At 54.6% G+C, this 22,135-nt stretch overlaps 10 protein-coding genes across 10 annotated transcripts; 6 read left to right on the forward strand and 4 right to left on the reverse strand.

The window, feature by feature from the left end:
• Positions 1 to 1,295: 1,295 nt before the first annotated feature.
• On the forward strand, positions 1,296 to 3,306 carry N656DRAFT_840844 (amidase; the record flags this gene model as incomplete). The annotated part of the gene is made up of 2 exons (XM_064818964.1): positions 1,296 to 3,089; positions 3,143 to 3,306. Exons 1-2 carry the CDS (start codon positions 1,502 to 1,504, stop codon positions 3,304 to 3,306), a joined length of 1,752 nt encoding a protein of 583 aa, XP_064674693.1. The 5' UTR covers positions 1,296 to 1,501.
• Positions 3,307 to 3,458: 152 nt separating this feature from the next.
• Positions 3,459 to 5,053, reverse strand: N656DRAFT_785959 (FAD/NAD(P)-binding domain-containing protein; the record flags this gene model as incomplete). Its single annotated transcript, XM_064816480.1, has 5 exons — positions 3,459 to 3,575; positions 3,638 to 4,106; positions 4,218 to 4,565; positions 4,630 to 4,948; positions 5,008 to 5,053. 5 exons carry the CDS (start codon positions 5,051 to 5,053, stop codon positions 3,459 to 3,461), a joined length of 1,299 nt encoding a protein of 432 aa, XP_064674694.1.
• On the forward strand, positions 5,050 to 6,005 carry N656DRAFT_12177 (uncharacterized protein). The gene is made up of 3 exons (XM_064808554.1): positions 5,050 to 5,484; positions 5,541 to 5,832; positions 5,918 to 6,005. Exons 1-2 carry the CDS (start codon positions 5,276 to 5,278, stop codon positions 5,770 to 5,772), a joined length of 441 nt encoding a protein of 146 aa, XP_064674695.1. The 5' UTR covers positions 5,050 to 5,275; the 3' UTR covers positions 5,773 to 5,832; positions 5,918 to 6,005.
• A 41-nt stretch (positions 6,006 to 6,046) lies between these two features.
• N656DRAFT_699812 (vanillyl alcohol oxidase) lies at positions 6,047 to 7,510 on the forward strand (the record flags this gene model as incomplete). The annotated part of the gene is made up of 2 exons (XM_064810814.1): positions 6,047 to 6,294; positions 6,352 to 7,510. 2 exons carry the CDS (start codon positions 6,047 to 6,049, stop codon positions 7,508 to 7,510), a joined length of 1,407 nt encoding a protein of 468 aa, XP_064674696.1.
• A 1,375-nt stretch (positions 7,511 to 8,885) lies between these two features.
• On the forward strand, positions 8,886 to 12,041 carry N656DRAFT_698748 (uncharacterized protein; the record flags this gene model as incomplete). The annotated part of the gene is made up of 4 exons (XM_064810732.1): positions 8,886 to 9,785; positions 9,841 to 10,386; positions 10,441 to 11,567; positions 11,627 to 12,041. The coding sequence occupies 4 exons, from the start codon at positions 8,886 to 8,888 to the stop codon at positions 12,039 to 12,041; spliced, it is 2,988 nt and encodes a 995-aa protein (XP_064674697.1).
• A 601-nt stretch (positions 12,042 to 12,642) lies between these two features.
• N656DRAFT_698499 (carbohydrate-binding module family 1 protein) lies at positions 12,643 to 14,031 on the reverse strand (the record flags this gene model as incomplete). Its single annotated transcript, XM_064810716.1, has 7 exons — positions 12,643 to 12,924; positions 13,035 to 13,188; positions 13,247 to 13,310; positions 13,452 to 13,493; positions 13,551 to 13,624; positions 13,689 to 13,738; positions 13,801 to 14,031. 7 exons carry the CDS (start codon positions 14,029 to 14,031, stop codon positions 12,643 to 12,645), a joined length of 897 nt encoding a protein of 298 aa, XP_064674698.1.
• Positions 14,032 to 14,835: 804 nt separating this feature from the next.
• On the reverse strand, positions 14,836 to 16,297 carry N656DRAFT_773164 (kinase-like protein). The gene is made up of 3 exons (XM_064814010.1): positions 16,257 to 16,297; positions 14,978 to 16,163; positions 14,836 to 14,923 (listed from the first exon to the last, which is right to left on the reverse strand). The coding sequence occupies exon 2, from the start codon at positions 15,853 to 15,855 to the stop codon at positions 15,040 to 15,042; it is 816 nt and encodes a 271-aa protein (XP_064674699.1). The 5' UTR covers positions 15,856 to 16,163; positions 16,257 to 16,297; the 3' UTR covers positions 14,836 to 14,923; positions 14,978 to 15,039.
• Positions 16,023 to 16,542, forward strand: N656DRAFT_743098 (uncharacterized protein; the record flags this gene model as incomplete). The annotated part of the gene is made up of 2 exons (XM_064812846.1): positions 16,023 to 16,175; positions 16,264 to 16,542. 2 exons carry the CDS (start codon positions 16,023 to 16,025, stop codon positions 16,540 to 16,542), a joined length of 432 nt encoding a protein of 143 aa, XP_064674700.1.
• Positions 16,543 to 17,621: 1,079 nt separating this feature from the next.
• Positions 17,622 to 19,733, reverse strand: N656DRAFT_773166 (uncharacterized protein). Its single transcript, XM_064814011.1, has one exon. It carries the CDS (start codon positions 19,311 to 19,313, stop codon positions 17,715 to 17,717), a length of 1,599 nt encoding a protein of 532 aa, XP_064674701.1. The 5' UTR covers positions 19,314 to 19,733; the 3' UTR covers positions 17,622 to 17,714.
• Positions 19,734 to 20,538: 805 nt separating this feature from the next.
• On the forward strand, positions 20,539 to 21,653 carry N656DRAFT_12586 (uncharacterized protein). Its single transcript, XM_064808566.1, has 2 exons — positions 20,539 to 20,589; positions 20,753 to 21,653. Exon 2 carries the CDS (start codon positions 20,873 to 20,875, stop codon positions 21,563 to 21,565), a length of 693 nt encoding a protein of 230 aa, XP_064674702.1. The 5' UTR covers positions 20,539 to 20,589; positions 20,753 to 20,872; the 3' UTR covers positions 21,566 to 21,653.
• The last annotated feature ends 482 nt before the right edge of the window (positions 21,654 to 22,135 follow it).

A 22,135-nucleotide genomic window follows, 5' to 3' on the forward strand; every position in this document is an offset into this window, starting at 1 on the left:
GGTAGTAACTCTAGTAGAAGCTCGCAGCGTTCCGTCCATGACATTTCAGGTCATGTCTATAAGTGACGTACCTACGTCTCCGCCTCCGCCTCGCTTCTAACAGCTCACAGTCCGTACACAACTCATGCGCTGGGACTGCTGGGTACCTATCTGACCATCTCAGCTCCTAATATACCCTTTGCATTGCACTTGTAGATCTGCATGTCTATGAAGTCCTGTCATGGATGATACCAAGATCAGCTTCCTAAGTAGTGCTTTAAGATACTCGGTGCCATCGCTACTCTCGCTGCAAGCTCCGCAGGCTAGCACATAGTTTGACACCAAAGTACACTCTCATCTATCACCGAACATTGGAATTGACGTCACAGCTACCCAATGGACCATGACCTTCATGTTGAGGGGTAAGTTAAAAGTTTTGGTATTGTTTGATTTTGCCATTAAAATTTCTCACTTTATGTTCTGTTCAGGTTGCCTTAGTTGGCCAGTTCCATTGCAGCTTGGTCCATGCCTTTATTCCTTTCATGTTTCTCTGAGCCAAGATAAGTCGCAAGCCTCAACTGCTAATATGAGCCCCTTGCCGACACTAGGCTCAGGCTGAGTGGCAGTACATACCCCTGGCTCTGAGAGGCACTGCTCAGTGCCTACCCCTGAAAGCATTTTCATAGTAAGGTTCAGTACATACATATGGTATCATGTCCAAGGTGTCCACTGCTAAGTACTACCTATCTGGCACCTTCTCGTCAACACGAATGTTCCATATTGCTCGGGTAATGAGACTCTAGGAAGATTGATTCCTTGCGTCTTTCGAACTGAGCATAGATTGACCTTGTTCTTGGAGACACCTGGATATGGCGACACATCACCATTGATCCGTCCTTGAACAATCGGGGAACAAACATTGACTGGTAGAATGTTGGCCGCCTGAGGTCTGGTAACAGCATGTACCCGACGTCTCTCGCACTTCGGTACTAATTCAGTAGCATTGAGTAACGTACTTAGATTAGGAATGCGAGCTCTCAGCCATGGACCTATGGATACATTAGTAAGTATCTAGGTAAGCTCTAGACGAGTGACACAAGACGATATGGACGTTCATGAATCCCAATGTCGTTGTGGTCTTAAGGTACTACTAACTATGTAATAGCTGTATAATGAAAAGGGGCACCACCAGGAGCAAGATCAGAGAATCGAAGAATGGTTCGATCTTGATCCAAATCCATTGCTTAGAACCAAGGTCCAAACCTACCACATTTCACAGTATGTATGTACATAATACCTAGGTACATACCCATCCTGCCGTATGGGTGCCATTGCTGCCTACACTGGACCAACATGCGCGCCAAGAGATTGCTCACCCAATGGAGTCTTTCCTGAAGTTTTGCAGGAAGCTACTCCGTACCTGTTGCTTCCTTTCACAGAACCAACAACAGGCACCTCAGTCATGAATCTCACAATAGCAGTCATGCATCAATGATTATACTCCAACTTCAAGCCGCCCAGAATGCCGCCAAAGAAGAAGGTGCGACGTGCTAAAACATGGCAACAAGTTGCCGAGGAGGCACAACGACACCGCGATGGTACCCTCACCGCCTTCAGCCACTGCCTCAAACTAGAGGAGCTTGAGCAGGCCAAGGCAGCTTCCTCGAACGCAACCCAGCTCCCAGCCCAGATGCCCTCCGTTGAAGAGGCCACGCTGGAAATCACAGCTCTGAGCCCAAAGAGCCTCGCCAAAAAGATCGCCTTGGGCGTCCACACGGCATCAGACGTGGTATCCGCCTTTTCAACGACCGCCGCAATCGCCCAAAAGGCCGTGAACTGCCTCACCGAGCTCCTCCCGTCGCGCGCCACCACCCGCGCAGCGGAATTGGACAGACACATAGCAGCCACCGGTAAGCCCGTCGGGCCTCTGCACGGGCTGCCCATCAGCGTCAAGTCCCACATAGGCATTGCCGGCTGCCAGGTAGCCGCGGGCTACATCGCGTGGTACGATGACCCAACCCATGTCGCGGCGCGCGACGCGCTCGTGGTGCAATGCCTCGAGCGCGCCGGCGGCGTCGTACACGCGCGCACCACCGAGCCCCAGAGCATGATGCAGCTCGAGTGCGCCAGCAACTTGTACGGCCGGACGCTCAACCCGTACAATGTCAATCTTTCCTCGGGCGGTTCGTCGGGCGGCGAGGCCGCGTTGCTGGCCATGCGTGGCAGTGTTATTGGAGTCGGCAGCGACGTGGGCGGGAGCATCCGGGTGCCCGCCGCCGCCTGCGGCGTGTTTGGCCTCAAGCCGACCGCGTTCCGCGTCCCGACTACGGGCTGGAGCTCGACGCCTCCCGGTGCGGATCCTATACCTACGGTGCTCGGTCCGATGAGTTGCAGTTTGGAGGGCATCGACATGTTCATGGATGTTGTGCTGGCCTCGGAACCCTGGAAGGTGGAACCGGCGTTGGTGCCGTTGCCGTGGAGGACGGTGGATATTGTACCTAGCCCGACTCGGCCGCTCCGTATTGGAGTCGCAGTAGATGACGGGGTAGTAGTCCCCCACCCGCCCATCGTTCGGGTGCTGGAGGAGCTCTCGAAGAAAATGGCCGCCCTGGCGCATGTGGAGGTGGTGAAGTTTCCCCTGTACAAACTGGACGAAGCGTGGGCAATTGGATCGAGCTTGTATTTCACCGATGGTGGAGAGGCTGACATCGCTGTCATGAACCGGTCAGGGGAGCCCATGCTGCCGCTAGTACACTGGATTCTCAAGGAGAACCCGGCAGTGAAGAAGCTAACGAGGGAGAAGCTGGAGTATTGGCTGGAAGAGCGAGAAGAGTACCGGATCGAGTATGCCGAACACTGGAACCGCACCGGCCGTTTGGACGAGGCGACGGGCAGTTGGGTCGACACAGTTGATGCATTGATCTGTCCAGTTGCGCCGGGTGTGGCCACATGCCATGATACGGCCAAGTATTGGACATACTCAGCCGTGTGGAATCTGCTCGACTACCCCGCGCTTGCGTTTCCAGCTGGGACGGCGGACAAGGAACGAGATGTTCAGACTGGACGTGCGGACTTCAAAAGCTTCCATGACCGGAAGAATTGGGAACTGTGTGAGTGAAAACCTGACACTGAAAAGCGTTAATCCGGGATCTGACATTATCAGACGACGCCGAGGTCTTCCATGGCATGCCAGTGGGCCTGCAAATACTTGGTCGACGGTTTGATGATGAAAAGATTGTAGCCATTCTCAAATACTTGCAGGACCAGGGGTGTGTCGGGCACGACCATGGCCCTTTCAATCCCATCTACTCACCGGTGGAGACGTGATTTACTCTCGTTGCGCGTAAGGACCAAGCTGATGCCAGTCATCTCCCCTGATATCTATTAAGTGACCTAATTATTCAGAACAGTGAATGGCATGAGGACGCAGTCGCCTCTAGATCGCCGGAGCAGAGCGAAAAGCGGCTGCACAGTGCAACCTAGTCCCTGAGTGGTTCGATTTTCCCCTCGGCGAACTCAGCGCGCACTCTCGAAGAAACTTCATCCCACCTGTCCCTTGCATCCTGTTCCGAGTCGAATGCGTACAGGGGCCGGTTCTTGGATACAGAGTTAGCTGCCTGGGTGGCACTCCACAGGGCCTTCTGGAATCTGGACCGACCTTAATCTTAACCACCTCCGGATCTATCTCGACATCCTCCTCCACATTCTTGAGCGCGTTGTGCCACCGGTCCCGCAAGTCCTCTCCATGCCTCTGGCTGACGCGAATCCGTGGAAACCGCAGCTTTTCGTACGCTCTTGTCGCAATCTTGACCTCTTCCCTACCCACCAGGCTCAGACACACGGCCAAGGCCCCAGCGCTCTCGGTTGCCTGGCTCGCGCCCTGCGCCGAAGTGGGCAGATGCGCGTGGCAGCTATCTCCTAGCAAGACAATGCGGTGCGACTGCGGCGAGACCCAGGTGGGCAACGGTTTTCGGTAGCAGATTTTCCAGTCTAGGCATTTCTCGGTTGACTTAATGGCCTCGCGAATATTAGGGTCCAGGTCCGCTACAAGCCGGCGCACTTCGTCCATGTCGCCGGGCTGAAACCATGATTCGGGCACATCCCCGTCGTCTTTATGCGTCAGGATCCTAGGAGCCGCAAGTTAGCAGATCGCTGACGACCAAAAGTCAACCTCAGCTAGCTATTAACAAGGCACTTCGCCGACCACACCAGCTCAAACTCTGACAGACTAAACATACCAGTTGAACTCACGTCCACCACGCAGCGTGTTCTGCACCACATGGACATCAGGGCCAATCCAGAAATTGACGTTGTCTCCGCCTAGAAATGCGTTGCGAGATGGATCCGCCTTCATCTCCTCGCTCGGCTCGAAATAAGCACGGAAACACGCGTAACCGCTCGATACGGGGTCGTCGCGAGCGCCGAGGACGAGGTGCCGAGCTAGCGACTTGATACCATCGGCTGCCACAATGACGTCTGCCGTCATAACCTCGCCCGAGGCGAGGGTGAGCGAGGGTGTGGGGTCAGAGTCATCGAAAGATGTTACCTCACAGCCCATGCGGATCAGGATGTTGCGTTCGCGGACCCTCCGGGGACTGTCAGCCATGCCTGACCGTTTTCTACGAAACAAATGGGTAGCCACCAACATACCATTTGAGAAAGATGTCGTGATAGTCACCTCGGTGGCCAATGTAGCCAGCCATGTCCATGAGCGGCTGCTCGGCGAGGACCTTGCCATCGCGCCATCGCCGGATCTTCATTGTCGGGGCCTGATTGCCGATTTCTTGGATCTCCTTGACGTTGCAGCCCCAGCGAGCGAGGAGTTTGAATGCATTCTCGCCTAGTCCAAGCGAGTCTCCCAGCCGCTGAAAGCTGCGGACTTTGTCGAGAACAGCGACAACCTCGTGGCCATGGTGATGGAGCGCAATTGCTGCTGCGCAACCTCCTAGACCGGCACCCACGATGATGACTTTACGCCGACGTTAACATATTGACCCACAATCCGCGGATTATAAGGGGCATGCGTACTTCGTAGCGGGGGGTTATGGGGTGATTTGAGTCTCGAGTAATCCATGATCCTCGCTAATTCAGTCTAATATTTCCTGCGAACGCAAGATGTCAAATCCGACTTCTCAGTTGATTCCTTATCGGAAGCCAAGCCGTCGACTCAGATGGCACCTGTGGAATGGCTGCAACATGTTAAAGACTGGGGACAGGACAATATCAGCCAGCCCCGGCAGTCGTGACCCTGCTCCCCAACTCAGCTGACTGGCCATGCGTGCGGGGAGAGGCTTATATGCCACGGCTCGATCCCAAGTGCCGCTTTACAGTCATGCCGGATTCGCAGGTTTCTGTGGAAAACGAATTGCGGCAGATTGAATCGAGGGTACGCGTTCCCCTCATGTTCAACGGTTGTTCCTGGATCTCCATGCGGGGTTTCCCCAAAACACTTTTGGGATCGCCGAGACGGCGAATAACCCCTTATCCAGGTATATCAATGCAATGGCAGGTCCAAAACATGATATTCAAGATGAGCTGTTTACCTCGCTTACCGCACTTAGGCCGCTTGATCAAAAGAAGCTATGCCGTCCGACTCATCGTTCCCGCCCCCTCCCACCCTCTCGGAAAGATACTCGGGCATCCCCGAACGGCTCCTTGAAGTTGGAATTGAGTCAAAGAACCGCCTTCTTGGGAAGCGCACATTGCCGGCAAGCAGCCCTCGCAACCGTGAGGTGCCCCGCCTCCCTCCTGATATTACTCGGGCCGAGTTCAACCAAGCCATTGGCGAGCTGAAGGAGATACTCGGCGGCGAGCATGTCGAGATCAATGACAAACCGCTGGTTGACGGGTGGTATGTGGAGCATCCGTAAGTCAGTCCTTGCGTTGCTGGTGTCGGCTTGTCGCTGAGAGCCCTGGGGCAAACCTAAGAAACACCCACGATGCGTTCCACATTGCCCTCCAAGAAGACATGGTCTGCAGTGCCATTGTTTATCCTGGCTCGGTTGAAGAGGTACAGGCCATCGTTCGCTGGGCGAATAAGCACATGATACCGCTCTACCCCGTCTCCATGGGAAGAAACATTGGGTACGGTGGGACGGCGCCAAGAGTCCCAGGGAGTGTGGTGATTGATCTTGGGAGGAGGATGAACCGGATTCTGAACATTGACGCCGAGAATGCTTCTTGTCTGGTTGAGCCCGGAGTCTCCTACTTCGCCCTGTACGAGGAGATACAGCGCCGAAAGCTGCCACTCTGGATCGACACGCCTGATGTCGGCGGCGGGAGCGTTCTTGGTAATGCAATCGACCGAGGCGTGGGGTAAGGAGCCGTGGGTTCTTCGGCTGGCGACGAAATTCTGACTTTGCCCCTTTCCAGGTACACTCCGTACGGTGACCACTTTGCCAATCATTGCGGTCTCGAGATCGTCCTTCCGAATGGGGAATTGTTGCGGACGGGAATGGGCGCACTGCCGGGCAAGGACGGAGCGGACAATCCCACGTGGCAATCATTTCAGCCTGCATACGGCCCGTACTCTGACGGAATCTTTAGCCAGAGCAACTTCGGCATTGTCGTGCGCATGGGGATGTGGTTGATGCCAGAGACGGGACATCAATCCTATCTCATCACCTTCCCCCGGGAGGAAGACTTTCCGGCGATTGTTGATATCATCCGCCCACTGGCGCAACAGCGGGTGCTTGGAAATATTCCCCAACTCCGGCACGCAGTCCAGGAACTTGCAACGACCGGCCGGCTAAAGACCGATTTCTACGACGGAACCGGGCCTGTTCCTCGTGATGTCATTCGGAAGCACGCTGCTACCCTGCCGCTCGGCGACGTATCGTGGATCTTTTACGGCACACAGTACGGCGACCCTGCGAGCATCGCCAAACAGCTCGACCTGATTCGCGACGCCTTCTCCAAGATTGAAGGGGCAAAAATGATGCTCCCCGAAGAAATCCCTGCCGAGCACTATCTTCACTCTCGTGTCAGCGTGTGCAGCGGCGTTCCAGTTATGCGCGAACTCGATTGGCTCAACTGGGTTCCCAATGCAGCCCACTTGTTCTTCAGCCCCATCGTGCCGACCCGCGGACGTGACGCCAAAGTTGTCCACGATATCATTTCCCGATTACACGCCAAGTACGGGTTCGACCTGCTGCCGACGCTGTGCGTTGCTGGACGCGAAATGCACTACATTGCCAACATCGTGTACGACCGGGCATCGCTCGACGAAAAGAGGCGGGCGGCGACATGCATGCGCGAGATGATTGCCGAGACAGCAGCAGAGGGCTACGGCGAGTACAGGACGCACATCCTGTTTGCCGATATGGTTGCGGGAACGTACAATTGGGGGAACAACGCTCTGATGCGCTTCAACGAGACCATCAAAGATGCCCTAGACCCGAATGGCATCCTGGCGCCGGGGAGGAACGGTATCTGGCCGAAGCGGTTCCGCGGTAAGGGGTGGGAGATTCGTGGCACGGAGGTCGAAGATGCGCTCGAGGGAAAGGGCATCGGACCCAAGGCGCATTTGTAGAAAGTAGTCGAAAGGCGGATATGCCGAAAGGCTTCCTAATGGAAGGGCAATTGGTCAAGGTGGTTTGCTCACGCAGTCTGTCCCCTTTGTTGACCAAACACCGAGTTTGGATTAGCTTCAGGGGCTCAGGAGCAACGTTCTGCTTCCACAGTAGAATTTCGATTTCGATCCTGAACATGTGAGGATAGATGCCGAGGGTAAGGAGTGTAAAAAGGCCGCTGCGTCATGGCGAGCGACTGGCCTGGGCAAGAAGACGCAAACTTGGAATGGAACGCGAGGCAGCAGTTTGCATCCCGCTGGAACAGCCAGTCAACTTTGGTCAAAATGTCGACACGAGCTGCAAGCCATTAATCAACGAGTGGGCTTTGTGTGACGCTCGGAAGGAATCGAGCTCAGCTTCCTTAGGGTCCCTCGGTCCCAATGCGAAGTGCCGCTGCGAATGGGTACATAGGTTGTTCTTTCCAGTAGCAGCTGTCGGTGGAACAGGTGTCGCTTGACCTGACGTTACACCCCTGCAAGGCAGGCGGTCCTTGCGAACATGCCACGAACATGCAGACCAGTGCAGAGGGTTCCCAGTCCCAGTGCGCCCAAGTTTCCACGGCAGTTCGTCCAGTCACACGCGAGCGGGATTGATCTGCGGGCAGGGCTACGGTGCTCCGCTAAGCCTAAAATGGAAAAGCCCTTGGCAAGAACACCCCCACTCACCGAGGTGGAGCGGTTGGCGGCTTTTGAACCAGTCAACCCCCGACCAGGACCTTCGGACCGCAGCAAGTCAGCCACTGTTCAGGTTGCCTGCCCGAGAGGGGGGGGAAAAAATAGGGAAGTGTCACAAACGTTGGCTTGCTTGTTTTCCTCTTCAATTCCTCTTCAGATCTTCGACTCGCCATCAGGATGGATTGACAACATGTGGAGCAGAGTGATTTGACGGGGCACCATTTCGATGAGTCTGCATCGAAGAATTGTCAATTGATGGCAGCCACGATCGACCGCCCATGATCGTGACCCCCTGTTCCCCAGGCAGCTGACGCGGAGTCGCTGCCCTGTCCTGTGACTTCCTGTCCGCCGGTCGACCTAACCCCACACCTTCCTGCTGAGCGACCCGCAAAGGGTTCGACTGCTCGATCTGATGGGTAAGGGCCACTGAACGCGGTTGCCCATGTTGCGTCGACCTGATGATTACATTCTCAGCTTGTTGTTGAGCGCTGACTGACCTGCTTCCTCATCTCAAGAACCGACCTTCCAGGCCGCCGTTCTCGATGGAATTGATGTGAGCGCTGTCGGCAGTGGCTCGACTGGTGGTTTCGACTCACTTCCGGATCGTGGGCTCATTGCCGTCACCGACCACGATGTTGCTGCGCAAACTCTTGGAGATCCAATGGATCTCGACTTCGATCTCGATGCCATCTCATGGGCTGGTGACCTGGACCCATCAGCAAGCCGTCTTGAACCTGAGCTGGATCTTGGTGCCTACTGCCCCTCCATGACTGACTTTCCATCAGACTTTCTCTTCGCTGAAGATGAAGGCGTTTTGCCAACGGCGCCATTCCATGGCCACCAGGCCGAGACTGCTAGTAACCTCCAGCTGGTTCGGGTGCAGGAGCAGGGTTCGATGCTCCAGTCCCAGGCGTTCCCGGAGGCCGAGCCGAGAATACCAGCCGGTGATGCGAGGCACCTTGATGACAACACCCAGGATCACGACTTGGCCCGCGAGCGACTGCGCAGACAACTGTCTCTCCTTTCCAAGGGTTGGTGTGGTGACGAGATCCGGTTTAAGAACTGCGATCCATCCAAGGCTGTCGTTTTGCACAACCTAGCCATGGAACTGGGGCTTAGCTACAACCACGATGTGAGGAGCCGTGAGGTCTCAATGTGTCGGTTGGAGTCACCTCAAGCATCATCAGGACCACTGCCCTCACCGCGGCGCTTATCCTCATCCATTCCCCGATCCTCCACCGAACTTGATTCGACTCTTTGCATTCCCGCTCACCCCATAATCCCCACTCTGCCAGTACCGGAAGAAGACGTCGTCCTCACCGACGACATGAACCAACAGCCTCCCCAACCAGTCTCAGCCCTAAAGGAGCAGTCGTTATCCCGCCATCCAAGTCGCAGCGAGCGCATAAGTGATTCCATCAGCAAGCACGTCTCAACACTTAAGACTTCCATCTCCAAGGGGGGGCGACGGGGCCCGCTCAGCGAGAATGGCCGGCGGGATATGAGGGCCCTGGAAGGTGCTGGCGGTGCTTGCTGGAGATGCAAGGTTCTGCGGAGAAAGGTAAACCTTTGCCCATCGAGGCGGTCCCTCAAACACAAACTAATGACTCCTCAAGTGCGATCCAGGGAGCCCCTGCCGGTGCTGCCTGCAAAGTGTTCCGACGCCTCTCGGCGAAGATGCGCCTCTTTGGCCCGTGATAGGTTGCCGCCGAGGTCCGCTCCGTGATGCGATCCCGGCACAGCTACTCTGCCCTGAATCTCATCGACCGCAGAATCTCGGTGCAAGGAATTGCTTGACACCTTCCCGGAGGTGCCGATCAGCCGACGTCGCTGATCGTTGCCTTCTCTCGGCCGAAAGCCAAAGACTAGCGGACATGAAGGCCGTTCTAGAGGGCTCCTCTGACAAGCTCTCGATTACTGATGAGTGTCTAAAGGATGCTTTCTCCGCATTCATCGAGGCTGGCCGGTACCGTGACCGTGATTCACTCCACACCAAATACACCCTGGAAAGCGAGTCAGTGACGTATACTGAGTTGATCGCCATTATCGCCTGGGAGCTTGCCGAGAACCATACCTTATTGCCTTTACTCGAGATCAGGTCGTGGGAAAGCTTCATGCGCATGCTGGAGACTGCATGTATCTACGAGTCCGAAGTTGGCCAGGTACGTCCACTCGAGTATGCAGCCGAGTGATTCGCGCACTCAACGTGTCTACAGACTTCTCTTGTCATGCTTTCCATGATTTGCCTGAGGCACGGCCTCGAAGCATTGCGACTACACTCAGCCAACCTCCTCTCCCCTGGAGCCCACGACGACTGCAGCGGAAGCTGCCAGGTCGACTGTGTTCGGAACCTGAGTGTCCAAGTAGCCAACTATGTGGACGAACTGTCATCGGTCATCTTCAACAAGGAGAACATGCGAGACAGGAGGTGGTGGCTGTCGACGTTCTACAGCCTCTACATCCAAAGCTATGTGCGGCACGCCTTGATCACGATCGAGAAACAGCTGCGCTTCCGCTCTGTCGACGATGTTCCGGTGGAAGACCTGAGCGCTTACCAGTATCTCCATCTCCCAGCCGTTTTGTTTACCGCCGCCTCGGCCAAGTACGATCCGCTGCTTGGTGGTCGACTGCAGTACGCCCTGACAGACAACTCCGTGATCCCCGAGACCTGTGTCCCTGAGCTGCACCACTCGTCAGCCCGAGTGGCCTGTGAGGTGGACAAGTGGTCCGATTGCGGCATTCGAACATCGTACCAGTTCCTCCGCAAGCTGCTCCAAATCGGCTCATTAGACTTCGAGTCGGGAACAGACTCTGCAGGGGCGAAATCCCCTTTGACCATAAGTTCTCCATCTGGTCGCGGCAAAGTCGCATCGCCAATCTCGCCGAATAGTCTTGCATCCGGACAGGAATGGCTGCGGTCCCCTCGGACTCTCCACGATCCTTCCAACCGTGACTCGTGGGGAAGCGGGAGTTCGGCACCAGCACCGACCGTCTTCTCAAACAAGAGCTGCGAGAGCTTGGCGCGGTCCATCTCAACTGACAAAACGAGTTTCTACGAGCCGTCGGTCTTTGCTCGCGTCTCCTTTTCTGGCAGTGTAGCTGACTTGGATGCTGCCGGAATCGGAACTGGTATCGGCACTATCAACCCTGCTGCGCTCTATTCTACGAGCCAGAATTTCCTTTCACAGCCATCGCCGTTTGACCGGCCAGTGATGGAGAGTTTGGTAAAGGATGAGAATCCGGCAGGGGCGAAGGACGCCTCCGCCCCTGCACCCCTGCCTGCATTCGTCTGCAACTGTTGCCCGAGAACGCCCAGACAATTCCACACGGTCGAGGAATTAGCGTGTGTGATTCTCACCCGCCCCTTTTTGACTACCATGCTGACCTCAGTGATGAAAACAGCCAGCACGAATCCGAGAAGCCACATCCTTGCACGCAGTGCAAGAAGAGGTTCAAGAGCCCGACCGAGGCGGAGCGGCACATCAACGCGATTCATCTCAAATCGGATTCGTGGTCCTGCAAAGCGTTTGAGGACGCACTCGTGGCGTTCCAATCTGAGTCGTTCAACGGCGTCGTGTGGGACGTGTGCGGCTTCTGCGGCGGCGGTTTTGCCAGGAAGGGAGATAGCGTCGACCAGGCCGAGCTTATCTCGCACCTCGAGTCGGTGCACAAGATTGGCGAGTGCGACCGCAACAAGAAGTTCTATCGCGCTGATAACTTCCGCCAGCATCTGAAGAATACCCACGTGGCGAAGCCTGGGAAATGGCTGAAGGCACTGGAGAGAGTATGCAGAACTACGGGCACCGGTAATACGTGAGGGTGCGGTGCGAGAAGATATGCGACGAGATCACTTCAGGTTTGCGCTGTTCCTATGTCACTACATATATTGTGGGTGTGAGATCTCATGGCCCCACCCACTTAATCACTGCTTGATCATAAGGAGCGGAGTGGCGTGTGGTTAATGGTTATGAGTCCAGCTGCGATTATGGGGCGTCGAGCGATTTACGAATTCTTATAGACGGTTTACCGGGCAAGGCGTATGGCAGGTTTCGTGGCTCAGTCCGTTGTTCTAGGTACTTTCCGTTTCCGGTGTTACCCTTGTCTTCGCATCAACAACAACAACAACATCGAAGAGCGTGCTGGTCGCAACACCGTCTGGACCTCGCCCGGCGTACCTGGGATGCTGAACTGCCATAAAGGAGCGTCAAGATAATATATACCGCTTCTCAGTGTAAATATGTGCAGAAGAAAGAAGTGAAGCAACCCCCTTCCCCTACCCCTATTCTACATTCATCATAGATCATGATCTGTCATGTCCCCTGTGATCATCGCTTGAGAAACCTACCCCATCAAACCCTAACCCATCCCCCGCCCAATGCCTCTAATTCTTGGGAGACACATGTCACGGTAGACCGTATCTAGACGCATTGGGAATAAAAGTCGTTGGCCTTGTTGCACGTCGACCCGGCCGCACACGTGGTGCACCCAGTCCAGCCCAGGCCGCCGCACTGGCCCCATTTGGCGACGGTGCAAGTAGGGGGTGAGGTCGGGGACGACGAAGTCGTCGGGGCCGCCGTGGTAGGCCGGACGGAAGTCACCAGGGTCGTGGTGGTCGGGGGTGGGGTGCCAGGGTTACCGCCGCCGTTGCAGGAGAAGACTGCCGGGCCGGGGACGGTGTAGTTACGGAAGTTTGAGTATATCTGTGTAATTAGTTTGTTAGGAAAACAATATAAAGAGATATGAAGGAAGGAAAGAAGGAAGGGTAAAGCAGAGGGGGAAAGGGAGGAAAGGGGAAACGGGCTGTACATACGTTAACGGTGTATCCCGGATCGGTCTCCTTGAAGGCGCCGGGGATGGAGACGGTCGGGCCCGGGTTGCCGCTGCCGCCGCCGGTCACGGTGATTTGCGCGCACGAGATATAGAACTGGGGGATACCCGCCGGCCAGGGGTTGTGGATACCCAAACTATGGACTTTTGGTTAAATTCAATGTCATCCAAAGATAATATGATATTGTTACTGACTTTTGGATGCGTAAAAGGTAATCGCCAGAGGGGATGCACGTGGGGATCTGGACTGTGTAGGAGCCTGTTGTGGTTCACTTTAGTTAGTTACTACTACTCCTGTGTAAACACTTCAGGGCGGTATGGTATGCTGCTGCGAGAAAGATTGGGTAGGTTAAAAGGGGGAAAGGGGGCTGTGATCATGATGCTTAGGTAGGCTACGTACCCGACAGAGTCCAGGTCGCAGAGCCGCTGCTAAAGTCCGGGCCTGGTGTGACTGTTAGTAAAGCGGAATCATGATCTGGATGACAAGAGATTGACAAACCCCAGTCCTTGATCTTGAACCAGCCGCCGCTGCCGTCGTAGTCTGCTGCCGAGCCAGGAGCTTTGGACATGTAGCTGGATGATCTCAGTGTAAGTCATTGTCCATGAGAAGTGGTACTTTTGTCAGGGTCAGACTTACACCGACACCGGTCCCTGATGATAAACGGGCGTGTCAAGAGTGAATGTGACCTAGGAGCGGTAAGCGATGAGCACAAGTCACAACTGAAACCAGTTGACCATGAGAGCCATACCGAGTCACCAGCCCGCACTGAGACAGTCTCGGTCCCCGAGCCACTGGCTCCTACATTGCACCGTAGGTCATTGGAGCTGAGGTCGGTGACGGGAGAGTTGTAGTTTGAGTTCTTGCGGATGTATTGGAAGACGGGATACTTGGTTCCGCCCACCGAGAGCTGCTGGAAGATGTAGTGGGCCGACACGTCCCCGACGGCCAACGATAGGGCCGCAACGCTGAGAAGCTTCATGCTTGGAAGTTTGATAGTTAGACGCGATGTTGTTGAGTACCGTAGGTCGGATAGGAGTGCCAAGGAGCCTAGGGAGCAGAGACATCGATCGCTGCTAGGGCTCGCTATATATACAAATTACAGTAAGCCCTGCCTCACCCGACGACCGGGTTTTGGTCAACTTGGCAACTGCCCGATCCCACTTCCACATGATACGTCAGTCATGAAGGTCCCGTCTTAGAAATCCCGCCGTGTTGCAACAGCAGCGTTCTGTATCTCCGTACGTGCAAACCATCGTCGTCTGACTACTCCAACGGCCCGGCTACCGAAGTGACTCGGAGACCCCTGCCTGGTGAAAAAGGACCTCGAATCCGGGAAACGACGGACATGTGGTGTCCGGCTACTCAAAGGGGTCGAAGACGATGGAGGTCGTTTGACCGGCTTGACCAATTGGGTATAAGCCGCCCACATGTTCAGCATTTAGCCGCTGAAATAAGGGTGCATCATGCACCCCACAACCTGGCCGGGGGGGTGAGAGGCCAACTTCGAGCCCCAGATCCCGCCGATTCCCACGCTTGAATCATGGACTCGGGGCGAAGACCCGTCTGTCGTGGGGCGCGTCACCCCTTCATCTCTTGATACTTGATGGCAGCCCGACGCGAGATTGCCGGCTTGGCCGAATGTACTACTAGTACCCGTTGGCTCAGCCCTGGTTTCGTTCGGGTTAGTTAGGACGATAGTGCTAGATACCTACTAAGAGTAATACAACAATAGAATGCAACCTACCGGACCAGGTGCCAAATCGCCTCTTCAAGTCGGTTGCAACAGCCCTATTCGCTTCCTAGGAACTTCAAGGAAATTCATGTTTCTTGGGGTACGGGTTGTTGTAGTTGCTGGCTAACCATTTTGTTTGGTAAATCCACTGACTACTATCCGTAGTAAGGTGCCATATAAACTTACAACACAGAGCGTACCGCCACATGCGCAGTACCGGCCTTGTCGCTGCCACAGCATTTCTGTGCAGGTGCGTCATTTCCAAGCCTTCCGGCCCTTCGCGTACGCTGGCAAGGCCCAGTGCTTCATCCAAGCCGTTTCTAGTACATCAACCGCTCTGGGGCGGTCGGCAGGTTTCCAAGCGAGCATCCAGCGTAACAGTTCTAACAAGGCAGCCTTCTCGTCGTCCTTGACCATGTCGGTGCCGCAAGACGGCCTCAACCCGTTTACCCATTCGTCAAACCGCCTATCCCACGACCACATGTCCCGCTCGTTGCTGAGCGGCTTGCCCGTCTCGTCGAACCATTTGGATCGCAGCTCCCACTTATCCCACCAGTCGGATGGTGGATGGCCTTGAAGGTGAACCAGTTGCGCTGTGATTTCGTCCTGAGGCGTGATGATCCCGTCAATGAGGGACCTGTGGCCAAGGATCTCGAAGATGGAGCAGCCGAGGCTCCATATATCCGAAGCGAACGAAAGCGGTGCGGTTGGCTCGAAGAAGGCCTCGGGCGGTCGCACCACAAGAGGTGCGTAGGACTGGAAGCGGGACTTCTCGGAAGGGCGAAACGCCACGCCAAAGTCGGTCAACAAAAGTTTTGCTTCGCCTGCAGTGAGTTCGTCGCTTGGTATCCCAAGCCACATGGGCTTGACCACGTATGGACGAACCCCGGGTGTCGAAGAGGTGGGTTTGCCGTCGCTTCGGACGATAGGCTCGAGTTCGGGGGCTCCAAACTTGGCGTACAGCTGCTCAACGGAAGGATTACTGAGAGAGTATGGTAGTTGGAGCATGCAGTTGCCGAGATGAAGGTCGCCATGGGCATAGCCCTGCGAATGGACAAAGGAAACGGCCATGGCCAGCTGAGCGGCCAGAGACCGAGCAACGTCAAGCTGGAATAACCTCCAGTCGGATGCCTCTTTTGCATCCTCAATGTAATCGTGGAAGGACAAGGACCTTGAGGCCAAAAACGGTTTTTAGTAAAAGCTTACCCAGGCCAACTCATACCGTGACGCCTAGCATCATGTCTACCATCAATATCGTCAGATACTATTTCCACAAGGCCAACATTCCTGCAACGGAGCAACGAATGCGTCAACTCATCGCACTGGCGTACCAGACAGCAAGGGACAAGGAGCTCTATCCCAAGGCCCGTATTTGTCCGGTACGTTCCCCCGTCTCCCCCCAAGTTTCGTTGAAAACGTCAGCGAGATCCAACGTGACAACATGAACACGCGGGCCGACGAACTATAAACAGAAGCGAGGTTCACGACACCACCACTATCAACGGAAGACGCCAAAAAGATCCTCGCGGTGCCCATGTAACATTTAGTTATAAGACCCAAGACCAGCTGGGCCGCGAAACCCATATTGCCTGCCACGGCTACGTCACCGACACAGAGACGCTAGAGTTCAAGGAAGCAACCCACGCAGAGGAGAAGCCCGATTCGACGAAGAAAGTGTCGGGCAAGGCGGTCTGGCCAAGCGAGGCCTTTCTTTGGGAAGCTCCAGAAATTGGCTATGGGCACATGTCGGAAGAATAGTAGGGCCGGGCTTGTTGCCAGACCGCCGACTAAGTCACAGCCGGCCAGACCAAAACCCGGACTTGATCAGAAGTGCATGAGCAACAAGGGGATGGGGTAACGACTTCCTCGGTTCTTTCGGCTCCGAATATTGGGAATAATGGGGTGGGGCCGGGGAAGGGGGGCGGCTGCGTGTCACTCATGTACTACTAGTAGTAGCCTGTGGGTACTTTTGTGATAACTGTATTTAGTATTCCAGATTTTGTGCCATGATACTGCGTACTGGTACTACGGAGTAGATAAAATTGTTATGTACTAGTCTACACCATGTGCCAGTATGGGTTCTAGACTCAGGCTGCATTTCCGTAAGACCAAAGCCTAGCAACAGGGACAATAGGTTGAAACTAGATCTTGGGGGCTAACAAAATTAGGTAAGGTATTTCGTCATCCTTGACTCCTAATTTATAGGATCGATTCTGGATCACTCTGCTACAGTCGAAGTTAATTTAGGTAGCATGCTATAGCGCAGCCTACCAAAAGGGGCGACGGGATGAGTAAAGGTGAGCCAGCCTGCCCTGGGTAATCCTAACTCTAGTCCAAGCCTGAGCAGACACTGAGCCTTCATAGCCCAAGCCAGAGGGAGCAATGGCACGTGTGGGAGGTTCTAGAAAGGAGAATATGTGTCCCCAGATCGTCACAGATACTTAACAATGTTCACTTAACATCGCAGCTGCTGCTCAAGGTAGGAAACCTGTCATACCGTGTACTAGTGATGAGCACTGAAGTCTAGATGCAAAGTGAACCGTGTTTAGTGGGTCGTGTATATATCGCTTTCAGACTCTTCTAAAAATCACGTGTGGAGGTCTGGAGGACCGAGAACGGGCTCGGGAGTGAGGGCATGTTGGAGCCCATTACCCCGTTCTTCTTGGTCTTGTGAGCAGAGTACTACTATTTATGGACTTCGATGTCTCAGAATAGTCCGTACGGGTCACGCATCTTCTCAAAGCACGAAGACTACTGTATAGGGCGATGATCGCTGGCAATGGTATAATTTGTCCACGTAGAAGATTAGTACCACGGCATAGACGCGGAGAACGAAATGCTTGAACTTGAACTATAATTCCAGGTATCTACGCAGTATTGAGTCTAAGACAAGCTCAGGATAAAAACAAAGCAAGCGATCATGAAACTCATCATGATCCGGTTCCTGACTTCGGAAGCGTCCCCATTTCTCGCTGAAAGAGAGCCTCATATGGCGGCTTTGGAACGCCGTCGGGGAACAGTTCGACCTCCTTGGCACGCAGCGTTTTCTTTGCGGCCTCAAGCTGCCTCTCCAGCATATCCAGCTCTTCGCACTCTTCTTGGCTCCTACTTTCCTTCTCCTTGGCTGCCTCAACGAGGCCTCCGAGTTTCTTGATTCCGAGATCGTATTCCAATTCTTTGCACTCCTTCAGCTTCGGTAGAACCAGCGTGTCAAACTCTGAAAGCGTCTTATGCACATCACCGTCTAGACGCACGGTATGGTGTTGGACGCTGGAGGCGTCGATAAGCTCGTTGGCAGTCGCTTGCGTTGCCTGGAGAGCGCATAGCAAGAACACCTGCATAACCTCGGCCATCTTCTCGGCATTGATACCGCCGAGGTCTTTGGGATTGTCGCCAAAAACGCGGTGGAGTATGGCGGACTGTCCTTCAGGCGAGGGAGACGGCGTCAGGACGCCCATTTCACGCATAAAGTCGTCGCCAATGGCCCCAACCGCGGCACAGCAGTCGTAGGCAATGACTTTGATCCGAGGTATCATGTCGGAGAAGTCCGGGTGCTTTCTGAGTTCCTTAAACTCTTCCGAGTCCTTGGACAGCCCCAGCCGAGTCTCGAGGTACCAGTCGAGATTGAGACGGGGCATGAAGGGCAGATTGTTTGCGTCCCAGAAGAACTTGAATTCCTGTCGCATCCATAGCCACTCCAGGTGTTTCCCGATGGGTCCGCAACTGAACAGGGCTTTCATGAGGCTGCTGTCTATTTTGGCGGCCTTGGCAACCTCACGAGACCAGGCATCAGACCGGAGTCTGAGCAAGCCGAGGGTGTCGTGGTAGTCTTTGCTCCCCTTCCTGTTGAAGGTGTTGTTCATCGCCGCCATATCTGGCACAAGTTTGGTCGAGCCGTCTTTACTAGTCTCAACCTTGTACCCGCCTTGGGACACGAATTTTTTGAAATTTGTCCTGAGAAATTCCGGTTCGGCTCTGTAGTCCAGAAAAAACTCGCCAATGTCTTGGAGGCTTGAGATTAGGAGCACGGTAAGTGGTTGCACACTAGGCATCCCATTCTGGCCGACCCTTGTCTCCTCTGCAAGCCGCCTGATCAGATCATTTCCTGATTCCCAATGCTTAGTATTCCACGGCTGGTTTTCAAACGTGGTATTCTTGAGACCGTAGTAGAGGTCTTCGGACAGCTGCGAATCAGTCACCCCAGCGGTGCCGGCCGCAACCGGGACATGGCCCAGGCCAAGCAAGTGAAGGACAGTACGAAGGAATTTGGCGCGTTTCTGAGCCGGTTGGTGATTCGCGACGCATCCCGCGATCTCGACTACCCCATTGCGATGCATCTCACTCAGGAAGATGATGGCGAGAAGATCGTCATAGTCTTGGTCGATGTCTGTGATGACCAAGATACGGGGCTTGTCCTCCGTTCGGCGGGTCTTGACGAATGCTCTCAGCCTGGCATAGTATGGCGCAAACAATTCATCAACATTCTGCGCCTTGAACGCAGCGGCGGCGTCGGCGGCGGCGGCAGACATGTCGTCGGGCTGAGGCGGAGGTTTCTCGGAGTAATGCGCGGCGGGGGTCTTCGTGGCAGTGCTGTTTAGGTCGTCTTTGAAGCAACTAAGCGCTCCGATAACAGACTGTAATGCGACTGTCAACGGATCGCGGCGGCCACTCGAAGGGCTAGGGACGATGTAGATGCATGTGATTGAAATTTGGAAGCTTGAAAAGAAACGGCGCAACGCAAGGAAACAAAGGAACATGCCCACTCGACGTCAGGGAGCGGCGGAGCGCCTGCCCAGATGATACAAAGACAATGTGATCATTTTAAATACCTTTAAGGAGAACATAAGCGCGCGGCTCATTTTTGTCATTACCCATGGAATTGGCATCATGAGCGGCGACTGTTGGTTCTGCCTCGAGATTATGAATGGGCCTCACCCATAGCGTGATTGATCATGAATGAAGTGGTGAGTGTGTTGGCCCATTCTGAAGGAGTTGGGCTGACTGGCTAGGCTGGGTCGCTACCTAGGGACCAGTCCATCTTAATGCATTGTCGTGTGGCACAGCCGCGGTTACCTAAGGTATCGGGCTTCGGTAGCTGCCTGACAGCCTAAGCTAAAGGAGCGCTAACAGCCCCGTTAGGGGACGTCTTCCTGGTTACCTACCTAGGTAATCAAGCCACTCAACCTAAACGGCACAGCACGCCAAGGGCCAAGGGCCCCCTCCCTCAAACAAAGGTACGGAGGTACTGTAATACTTCGTAAGCATCGATTCCTTTGCAAACTCCAACTGTCAATTCTGTTCGTGCATCCATGTTGCATGCGCTTCGCGCTCAGCGAGAGGTCATATCCGGCCAACAACCCTCCAGCCAGGAGCGACAAGGACCAGCCAAGGGATAGGAAAGCGATCTGAACAGAGCGAAAATGCCGCGAGACGATTGCCATCGGGAAATGTCTATTGGCAGTGGTTCTCTTTCCAGACTCTACTCTACTCTTTCTCACAAGCTCTCTTATTTTTTCCTCCTCTTTTTTTTTTCTTCTTGACCCCCAGACTTGGATAAGGGAGAGGAAGCGGTACTCCAACATCTAGCCTCCTTCACAGTCCTAAGCAGCCTCTCCGGAATGCTCGGGATTAGGCAACGAGCACTTGAGATCCGTGCCTTTGAGCACTTTCTACTTTGGTAGGAGGCTATGAGAAATATGGACACTGAGATTGAGAAGAATGGGAGAGATTTCAATATCTTTGTCAGGCTGGCGCCTGATTGTCCACGGAAGGGATAAGTCCTTAGTCTTCTAGTCCCTTGGTCCAGTAAGTTCACATTTGATTGCTTGGGGCGTTCTAGGGGAACACAATGCTTTGAGATTACAATGGAGGACAGCGCGTCGCCGCCCTCCAATTTCTTTCATCGTCGCCGAACAATGGGACAGATTGCCAATATGGCGCGAGGACTCTAATGCAACCGTCATAAAAGTCGAAGGAGGGCTCGTACTCGACAGCACATCATCAACTTACCAAACTCATCAAATTTCCCCAGCTCATAACTGAAACAACAACAAATCAGTCTCACCGTTTTTACACAACTAGTTCCAACATGGCGCAAGAAGACGAAGAGCACTATGGCTATGTCGTGTTCGAAGGTGACGGCGGGAAGGAATATCTCTACTTCCGAGACTTCGAAGACCGGCTTGACTACGTGGCCCACCTCGTTCGGGACCTTGATCCCAGATCCGGCGAGGTCCTGGTCCGCAAGGTCCATCATCGCCTGCCCTCGCAACAGGAGCCGGCCGAATTCCGGGCCATGGACGCCATCACCGCGTTGAAGGAACATAATCCAAAGCCGGAATTTCCTACATATATTGCCAAGTGGTATCCCCACCGCGGCGAGCCAGTCAGGGCGCATAAGACGAGCTTCGGGTGGCCTCGCGAGTATTTCGCCCTATCGTACTGGAAGCCGTACAACGGAGCCTTGCTGCCCAAGCGCTGGGCCGACTTTCGAAACCCTAACGTTCCGATCCCCCCTATCGCGGCCGTCGCGCGGATGATGCGTCAAGTCCTTTCCATCATCCACTACCTTTACACGGCCGCGCCGCAGCCGCTGTACCACGATGCCCTCAACATGCAAAACATTTGGGCACATTGGGAAGCGGACTCGGAGCTACCCGATTTTTACCTTGGCGACTTTGGCGATGCTCGTTTCGCCAACGAGTGGTCGCCTCCGTCCGGTTCCCTGAAGGCCATCCGGCCGATGAGCTTAAGGATTTCTGTACTGGGCTCTACTACGTGACCCTCCGAGTACTGGCGTCAATCCCGGGGGAAATTCCGAGGTCAAGGGAGGAAGGCGTAAGGGTGACAGCGATTAAGCAATTGATAGAGGCCTTCAACGACTGCATCGACCGCGGCGTCAAGCCGTATTCTCTGTGCCCACCTAGCTTGGTCGACCTAATCAGAAAGGCCCATATCCTAGAGCAAGCGTGCGGTGAGGATGGTGCCGCCGATGAGACCGAGTCCGAGGTTTACGTTAGATTCGTGACCGAGGTTCGTCAGGCCGCTCTGGATACGACACAGTACTGGGAGCAGCCTGTGAAGGATGAGGTTTTGAAAGAAAAATCTTTTGAGCAGATTGCCTATGTTATAGTTTGATTGCCACTTGTCCTCCGCTTCAACCCGACGACCCCAGCATCTCGCCTCCACGCTCTGTACTGGCCTTGGCATCTCGATTTTTTGTTCAGGTGTCGCCCGTCGAATCTACACCCCGGCTACGACGAGGAAACCTACGCGGCCAGCTAGGCCCTGCCCGCGACCACATCAACACACCATACTAGTATGCCTGCAGTGAGGTTTTACTAAGGGATAA

This window comes from Canariomyces notabilis (assembly GCF_033297395.1).
Source record: "Canariomyces notabilis strain CBS 508.74 unplaced genomic scaffold N656scaffold_1, whole genome shotgun sequence".
Lineage (NCBI taxonomy): Eukaryota > Fungi > Ascomycota > Sordariomycetes > Sordariales > Chaetomiaceae > Canariomyces > Canariomyces notabilis.

What these genes read in the sequence shown, in the direction of transcription:
- N656DRAFT_12177 (XM_064808554.1), top strand. Translation starts at nt 5,276, where the DNA reads ATGCCACGGCTCGATCCCAAGTGCCGCTTTACAGTCATGCCGGATTCG. An exon ending in CCAGGTATATCAATGCAATG is followed by an intron (nt 5,485 to 5,540) that starts GCAGGTCCAAAA and finishes TACCGCACTTAG; the next exon opens with GCCGCTTGATCAAAAGAAGC.
- N656DRAFT_773164 (XM_064814010.1), bottom strand. Translation starts at nt 15,855, where the DNA reads ATGGCCGTTTCCTTTGTCCATTCGCAGGGCTATGCCCATGGCGACCTT.
- N656DRAFT_773166 (XM_064814011.1), bottom strand. Translation starts at nt 19,313, where the DNA reads ATGTCTGCCGCCGCCGCCGACGCCGCCGCTGCGTTCAAGGCGCAGAAT.
- N656DRAFT_12586 (XM_064808566.1), top strand. Translation starts at nt 20,873, where the DNA reads ATGGCGCAAGAAGACGAAGAGCACTATGGCTATGTCGTGTTCGAAGGT.